This window comes from Chaetura pelagica, unplaced genomic scaffold, assembly GCF_000747805.2.
Source record: "Chaetura pelagica isolate M959 unplaced genomic scaffold, ChaPel_1.0 scaffold101, whole genome shotgun sequence".
Classification (NCBI taxonomy): Eukaryota; Metazoa; Chordata; class Aves; order Apodiformes; family Apodidae; genus Chaetura; species Chaetura pelagica.
The window spans coordinates 3,251,729-3,260,848 of record NW_009952564.1 but is presented as its reverse complement, the minus strand read 5'-3'; the positions used below and the strand labels follow the sequence as shown (position 1 = coordinate 3,260,848).

General features: G+C 42.5%; 1 protein-coding gene across 1 annotated transcript; it reads left to right on the top strand.

Annotated features, from left to right (window-relative positions):
- The first annotated feature begins 5,844 nt into the window (after positions 1-5,844).
- LOC104385005 (E3 ubiquitin-protein ligase makorin-1-like) lies at positions 5,845-6,484 on the top strand. The gene is given in 2 exon segments (XM_009993398.1): positions 5,845-6,048; positions 6,050-6,484. Coding segments are annotated over 2 exon segments (639 nt in total).
- Positions 6,485-9,120: the final 2,636 nt, after the last annotated feature.

Here is a 9,120-nt window from a genome sequence, read left to right as displayed (position 1 = left end):
ACAAAGCCCAAATCTCTTTTCACCAATAGAATTAGTCCAGCTTGATTGAGGAGCAAGCAGCATAAATCTCCAAGAGCAAAAATGCGCATCCTCAAATGCAGCAAACACACCTCTAGTGTGTTCTTTTGTTCATTTTTCTCTCACACAAATTAAAGCTAAAGGGCAGCATTCAGCCATGCATACATTGGTACTATAATCCTCTTCCCCTTCAAAGAATTCAAAACCTGAATTGCCCTTCACCAATGCAATGAAATCCTACAAAATACTCTTTCTCTGGAGGTTTGCACCAAAGAATATCAGAAGAGATCAAGCTGGACAGCTGCTAGAAGAGTAACAATGAAGAGCCTAGCAGGTATCAAAAGATGCAGGTAATCTAGCCCCTCTCTCAAGGGAGCCCTGCAAGGTAAAGACAACAAATATACTACTGAAATAAATTCTTTTTTTCAACAGATGTTTTTAAACCACAAATGGAGTGGTGATTATATGTACTGTGTTCTTGTCAGAAAGGAGATTTTTTTCTTTTCTTCCATTTCATTTTTACCAAGTGGGTACTAAAAGCCCAGCTCCATCCACTCTTGAATGTGACACATCTGTGTACTTGTAAAAAGCTGAAAAAAACTGTTGAAAAGCTACACAAAGAGAAGAAGGCCAGAGCAAATGAACCCAAGCTGCAGCCCCATAACAGTTTAAAATTCAGTTTTTCTTTCTATTTTTGCAAATGCTCAGACACTGAAGCTTCACCACAGAGACAGCTTTCTGGTGGGTACTTGTTTACTATTTGATAAATGTTTACAAATATTCTAACATCAAGATTTGTATAAAGAGAGTAAATGCTGAAGTCACAGTAGAGAATATTTCAGTATAGTCTCTCCAACTCCTACACCTTCACCCACTCACACAGTTATTGTTCTCAAATCCTGGAGTCCACATGCTTCCTTTCTTTTCTGCATTTGATCTGCAAATTATTTCTGATTTGATGAAGAAGCATGGTCACCAGGATATCATTTTATTTGCAACCAAAATTATGTGGACCTGCTAGAGAGAAAACCACAGATTGCTATCAATAGGGCCTCCATTTTGCTATATTCCTGGCTGTGACTTTCAGCTGTAACTTTCCATATACCATGGGGAGCTTATAAAATCCTGTACACGAAGAATAGAGCATGCATTTTAAATTGTAGAGTAATTAGCTAGTAATGGCCTCCTTTGGCTCTTCTCAAGCATAATTTCCTTCCAGTCTGCCACTGTTGTTAAAGTTTATTAAAATTCAAATTAGATTAAAGTAAAAATTGCTTCATGACTTTGTTTTTTGTTTTGTTGGTTGTTGGTTGTTGTTCTGTTTTCATTGGGGTTTTTGTTTGTTTGTTTGTGCGGGTTTTGTTTGTAGTTTTTTAATGTAGAGAAGGTTTTTCTGTGCCATCCTTTTCAGGAAGGTGTAGGCATGTGCAGCAGCTTGTGTATTCCTTTTGGACTTGATGCTCATGGGAAAGGTGGGTACACCTTATTTGAAACACAATACACTGCATGTCTTTTTGTCAGCACATAAATCAGGGCCCTACAATAAGATTCCACCAGTCAGAAAGTTGTGTTTCCTCCCATAATGGAGGGGAGATGCAGTGTTCCGCTCTTGAACTACACTGTAGCCTAGCTAAAGTGCACATCAAACAAAACACCTGTCTGTGGGCTTTGGGCAGGGTGGATTTGCAAGCCATACCAGAGTAAAGCTCCTGGCAGACTTGAACAGACAAGCTGTGTGTAATGGGGGCAAGCCATACAGCTGTTCCTTTGTGTTCCCTTTGCCATCTTAGCCTCTGACAATTATTTACAGATTAGTTCTAGATTTGCCAGCTGGCTGCAGGCAAAGAAACCTCCTGGGTAATACTAGATCAAGAGAAGATGCTGATCAAAAATATTTATTTAATTTTTTAAGTGGAAAAAAACAAAAAGCTTTTGCACAGTAAACTTCTCTGTATCCATTTACTAACAAATTCTTTACAGCTTGAAAAAGAAGCATCTGTGTTTCTTTAGTGAGTCACAAAACTAAAGTTTAAAAGTAGCAGATTATTATGACTGGAAAAGAGTAGGAAAGGAGATGAAAAGGGACTGCTAATTTTTTCCCTTTCTTTTAGACATCTTCAAAGGGAAAACCCTAAAACTAGGGAAAGGTACTGTGAATCTCTGGTAACAAGAATAGTCTCCACTCTTTTGGTATGAAAGTATTTCAAGTGTCACACAATATTTCTTCACAGATGTTTTTGTTTGACTCTTTTCCAAAGGTAAAACAAATTCAGATTCTTAACCTTGTACCAGAATAGCCAGCTTTAAGATTAAAGCACTTTTTCCACTATCATAACAATGCCATTGGCCTCATTTTGCTTAGCTGGTACTTTCTCCATTGATTTAGTCCCACCGCACATAAGGGAGTTATGCTGAGTTATTTTGCAGTAAGTGGAAATGGAACAAGGGAAACACATTAAAGAAGACAGTTTGGATCTGTCCCTGAATACCTGGTGCTTTACACAAACAACAGAGGTGAGGGCAGAAGGGATGGAGGAAATCCATGGAAAGACTTTCAGAAGATTAAAAACCATCTTTAAGTCACTAAAACTAATTTACAAGTCTCTTTTGTACTTCACCCTACTAGCCAGTCAGGGTATTTGGTAACAATAACAATTTTTGTGCCAGTCCCAAAGAGTTTTGGTAAAAGACTTTAAATCCAGTTAGTGGCCACTCACCAGTGGTGTTTCCCAGGGCTCAGTATTGGGGCCACTTCTGTTTACTATCTTTATCAGTGATTGGGATGAGGGGATCAAATGCACCCTCAGTAAGTTTGTAGATGACATTACGTTGAGGGGGGAGTCTTGATCTGTTTGAGGGTAGGAAGGCTCTATAGAGGGACTTGGACAGGCTGGATTGATGGGCCAAGGCCAATTGCATGAAGCTCAACAAGGCCAAGTGCCAGGTCCTGCACTTTGGTCATAACAACCTCAGGCAGTTCTACAGGCTTGGGGAAAAGTGTCTGGAAAGCTGCCCAAAGAAAAAGGACCTGTGGGTGCTGGTGAATAGCTCACTGAACACCAGCAGTATGCCCAGGTGACCAAGGTGGCTAATGGCATCCTGGCTTGTACCATAAATAGGGTGGCCAGCAGGACTAGGGAGGTGATTGTCCCCCTGTATGCAGTACTGAGGATGCACCTCGAGTACTGTGTTCAGTTTTGGACCCTTCACTACAAGAAGGACATTGAGGTGCTGGAGACTGTCCTAACAAATGCAATGCAGCTGGTGAAGGGTCTGGAGAAAAAGTCTTATGAGGAGCGGCTGAGAGAACTGAGATTGACTGATTAGTCTGGAGAAAAGAAAGCTGAGGGGAGACCTTGCTCCTCTTTACAACTACCTGAAAGGAGTTTGTAGTAAGGTGAGGGTTTATCTCTTCTCCCAAGTAACAAGATATAGAACAAGAGAAATATTGTGCCAGGGGAGCTTTAGATTGGCTATTAGGAAAAAGTTTTTCACAGAATTTACAAGCCTGTGAGACCTTTCAAGATGCATCTGTGGGTCCTGAAAGCACTAGCAGACGAAGTCAGGAAGCCACTATCCATCATATTTGAGAAATCATGACATCGTGATTAAGTTCCCACTGACTGGAAATTGGGGAAAACAAAACCTCCATTTTTAAAAAGGGTTAAAAAGAAGACTCAGGGAACCACAGTCCAGTCAGCCTTACCTCTGTGCCCAGCAAGATCAGGAAGCATATCCGCCTGAATGCTCTGCTAAGGCACATGGAAAAAAAAGAGGTGATTTGTGACAGCCAACATAGCTTCCCCAAAAGTAAATCTCACATGAAAAATTTAGTGGCCTTATAGAAGAGGGTTAGTGTATTGCTGGATAATGGAAGTGCAACAGATGTAATCTACCTGGACTTGTGAAAAACGCTTAACACTGTCCCACACAACATCTTTATCTCTAAATTTGAGAGGCTTGGTGGATGGACCACACAGTGGATAAGGAATTGGCTGGATGGTCACACTCAAAGAGTTGCAGTCAATTGCTTGGTGTCCAAGGGGAGATCAGTGATGACTGGCATTCCTTAATGGTTGGTATTGGGATAAGCACTGTTCAGCTACTTGGACAATGGGATTGAGCGCATCCTTTAGCAAGATTGCCAGTGACAAGTTTTGTGATGCAGTCAACAAGGTGGAGGGGAGACCAGCCAGTGGGACCTCGACAAGCTTAAGAGATGGGCCCATGCCACCCTCATGAAGTTCAAATAGCTGAGTGCAAGGACCTGCATCTGGGTAGGGGCAATCCCAAGCACAATTACAGGTTGGGTGGAGAATGGATTGAGAGCAGCCCTAAGGAAAAGGAGTCAGGGTTGATGGTGGATGAGAATCTCAACAAGAGCCAGCAATGTGTGCTCATGGCCCAGAAAGCCAACTGTGCCCTGGGCTGCATCAAAAGCAGTGTGGTCAGTAGGTCAAGAGAGATTATTCTCCCCGTCTTCTCCACTCTCATGAGACCTCACCTGGAGTATTGTGTCCATCTTTGAAGCGCCCAACACAGGAAGGACATGGAGTTCTCGGAGTGAGGCCAGAGGAAGGCAACAAGTACAATCAGAGGGCTGGAGCACCTTTCCTGTGAAGACAGGCTGAGAGAGTTGGAATTGTTCAGCCTGGAGAAGAGAGGGCTCTTGGGAGACCATAGAGCAGCCTTCCAGTAGCTAAACAGGGCTTACAGGACATCTGGTCAGGGACTATTTGCATAGGCAGGTAGTGATGAGGGCTTACAGTTTCAAAGTGGGAGATGGTAGAGTCAGACGAGATATTAGGAAGAAATTCTTCAGTGTGAGTGTGGTGAGACACTGGCACTGGTTGTCCAGGGAAGCCTTATCCCTGTGAGTGCTCAAGGCCACATTGGACTGGGTTTTGTGCAACATGGTCTATCTGGAGGTGTCCCTGCCCATGGAGGGGGGTTGGAACTAAGTGATCTTTAAAGTCCCTGCCAACATGAAAGGGTTGTCAGGCACTAGAACAGGCTGCCCAGGGAAGTGGTCAATTCACCACCCCCGGAGCTATTTAGCAGATGCATAGATGTGTTGCTTAGGGGCATGATTTAGTGGTGGACTTGGCAGTGTGAAGCTAACAGTTGTTCTTGATGATCTGAAAGGTCTTTCCCAACTAAAGCTATTCTATGATTCTAGGCTGATCTAATTCAGAACTAAACTTTCTTGGTTTTGCAAAGAAGTGAAGTGGGGGAGAAAAGAGAACATGGGGGTGAAAAGGGGCAGGAAGGAGGGGAATGGAAATCAATTTCAAGTAAGGTAAGGAACAGCGATTGGTCAGATCATAGTGAGCATCTAAATCTCCCTCAGAACAAAATTTTTGACCCATTCTCCTGGTTGGAGCCAGGATGAAGCCAATTTTCCTTTTACTGATTTTTTTTCCTTCAGTAAGTTTCTTTTAACTAACAACAATGTGTCCTAGCTAGAGGTGATAAGACACTGGAATGTTTTTCTAACTACTGAGGCTTCAAGGTCGCACCTTCACTCTGCCGGGGAGATCTGTGACCCCCCCGTAGGAGGCTGAGTTAGACAGACAGCAAAATTGGCCAGAGATATTCCATTCCATATATCTACGTAAACTCAGAGGAAGGTCAGAGATCACAGAAGACAACTTCCTTCCTGCTGCTTCTTCCTTTCTCTTCCGTCCATGGCTGGCATCCGGGGAGGTCTCCGTCCATCCATCACCATTGACCCCCAAGCTCAAGCTCTCCCCACCCTCATCAGTCTCCGCTTTCTCCAGCAGCAGCTCCAGGATTCCTCGGGACTCTTCCCAGCTCAGATATTTCATGCATGGAGTCTGCAAGGAAGGAGAGAACTGTCGCTACTCCCATGACCTCTCTACTAGTCAGTCTGCCATGGTGTGCAGGTATTATCAGCGAGGATGCTGTGCTTACGGAGGTCTTTGCAGATATGAACATACCAAGCCACTGAAAGAGGAAGAAGTGACTGATGTGAATCCAGATGCAAAGATTTATCCCTCATTGTCCTCAAGACTTCACATCACTCCCTGAAACAGTTGAAGAAATTATTGCTGAGATAGAAGATGAAAATATAGATCTGGCAGCTGCAGGAGTAGGTGCTGAAGACTGGGTGAACGCTGTAGAGTTTGTCCCTGGGCAGCCATACTGTGGACGTGCTGCTTCTTCCTGTGCTGAAGCACCCTTGGAGGAAATGGTGATTGAGGAAGAGTATGAAAAGGAGCAACTAGATGTGGAGATAAAGAAGGAGCTGTGCCCCTACGCTGCAGTAGGAGAATGTTGTTATGGGGAAAACTGCGTGTATATCCATGGGAATGTGTGTGATATGTGTGGACTGCAGGTCTTGCATCCAATTGATGCTGCACAGAGATCTCAGCACATCAAGTCTTGCATTGAAGCTCACGAGAAGGACATGGAGCTTTCATTTGCCATCCAACATGGGGCTTGATTTTAAGAGCTGTGTAGTTTAGTTTTCAATCCAGCCAAGTCTCTCTCTTTTTCTCTCTCTCCTTCCCTACCTGGGTGGGAGGGGAAGGGGATCGAGAGCATTGTTGTCAGACCTGAGTCAAACAGTGACACCCATCATGCAGAGACCAAGAATAAAATCAATTAAACCTCTCTCCCCTCACCACTTCCACTGATAGCCTTTGAGCACTCGAGTGCCTGCCAGGAAGGGACAGCAGCAGCCTGGGGGGCTCTGTGCATTTGTTTGGAGCTTTGGAGTGTGGGTTTTTTTTTCCTTTCTTTCCAGAGCTGTAACCACAGAGGAAATATGCAATGCACGGGCTGAGGGAAGGGATTTTTTACAGACACCCACAGCTGCCAGGGAGAAACATGAAGGCAGGTCCCATCTGGCAGGGTCTCATCAGCCTACTTTTAAACCTGGTTTATAATTAGCCCTAAGCAGGTTTCACCAGTTGGGTGGAATTTTAACTCCTGCCATCCTGAGAGCAGCAGGCAGCTGGAGCAAGAAGCATGGGCACCACCCAGCCTCATCAGTTTCTGCCCAGAAAGGGGCCTTACTGAGGACTGGTCACCATCACTTCAGCCACAACAGCGTCTTCCCCCAGGGAAAGCAGAGAAGGTTTTGCCCCTTGGCATGCAGAGATCCCCCATGTTTCAATGTAAACTAAAGCAATAGATGGATCTTATATTAAAACACCAATACTGACCGAATGCCCAGCTCCCACGGAGCGTCTGATACCATTGCTCAGAGTATCAAGCACAAGACTATTCAGGAGCTACAGCTCCTTCAGAAAAAAATACAAGGAACACACAATTGAGCAGATATTGACTTGTAATAAATAATTTTTTCTTAATCTTACTTCAAAACTAAGAACACAAAGGAAAGGAAGAAAGGTATCGGGTTGAAGAGGTTGGGTGCTGCTTCTTCACATATCTAGTATGTCTCTGAGGTTTTACTTGAAGTTTCTAACAAGCTGCCCCAATCTTATGAAAAGTGTTTGAAAAATATTTTTAAAATGCATGCATCTGGTAAATAAGAGCTAAAGGTGAATGAGTTGACAAGAGTCTTGATTTGTGTAACAAGAAAGGGATAGAGTAATGAGGAAAAACTCCAGGGAAATATATCATTTTATATCACTGTTAAAATCAGTCCTGCCCTGAAATGCAAAGATCCTTGACCCAAAATACTGCAGAGAGCTCACAGCTTACCACCACTGTCTTTACAGAAGTGATCCTTGAGGTACACCAGCTATTGCAGTTTGCAGAGTCTACAACATAAAATAGAAATGGAGTTCTCTCATGACAAAAAGTAGTTTTGTTCTGTTCATCTTTGTGCCTTAAATTTACATACTTTCATTTCACAAAGTCAGAGGGCTCTCAAGAGACTTGCTACACAGTATGAAGTACAAAAGAGATTTAATCTTCAGATTTGTGGGAATTAGAAGTTACACTCTGTTAAGCACAGGTCTCCATACTCTCTTATTTATACACATACATTTGTTTAATCACAGCCAAGTTTGTAAAAAACTCAAGCTAGTTTAAAGACATGGCAGAGGCATTTGCCTGAATTACTCATGGCTCTATAATCTGTTTCAAACCAAAACTGCTCTGCTTTGATTTATCAAAACCAAAAGTAGATTCATATAATCCAATTTCTAGTTTATTTTTTTTCCATCACTCTTGTGCCCAAAACTCTTATCCAGGCTTGCACTGATGTTCACAGACATCTAAGGGTTCTCCTAGAACATTTCAGGGCTGTGTATTTACACCTTTCAGCAGAAAGTATCTGAAGAATATGCAGAGCAAATGTACAGTTTGAACATAGGATAAAACACACTAACTGATAAAACTTAGGCACAGCATTAAAACTCAACTGTTGTCTGTATGAATAAGAGCTAATATCTGAAAACAAGCAAGAAATTCTCCTTCCTTCTACTTGAGCGTTTTTTTGCCCAGGGTTTTTTACATTTAAAGTAAAGTAGTGTCAGCAGATGCATGATTTTGCATTTCATACATTAAATTATTTTTTGTTGACACAACAGATATTGTAGAATGGTGACAATGGCAGAGCTAGAAATCACAGGCAACAAAAATGCTCAAGGCCTTTCCCACAAGGAGGCAAAATATCTATTTTTTCAGATATCATTTTAAACTAGTTTCATATCATACTAAGAAGAATCCAATTACCTTCTTATTCATGTAAGTGTCTACTTACTATGAAAGTCAAGTGTAATGCAAAAAAAACTTTCATTGCAGTAGGAAATAGGTAAACCTGCCAATAAACTGAAACCCCCAAGTGGCTAATAATACTGTCCAAGGAATCAGTCCTGCAGAAACTAGCCTTCAAGCCAAAGCCATTTGAACAAATACTTCCCCAGCAATCTTATTTTTAACAACAAGGAAACTTTTGCAACTGTCTTGAATATTTACAACTTGTGAGTACTCACTGAACAGAGTGAACAGAGGAACTCACAGCCAGCTAACAGGCAACTCTACTCCACTTGGAGAAGGGAAGCCAAGTAGTGGCATGTAGAAGGGCAGTCTTATAGTCTGATTGCTTATCTAATAATAAAAAGAGCTGAGTTTGGTCCCTGGCTCAGCCACAAAGCTTTCCAATAC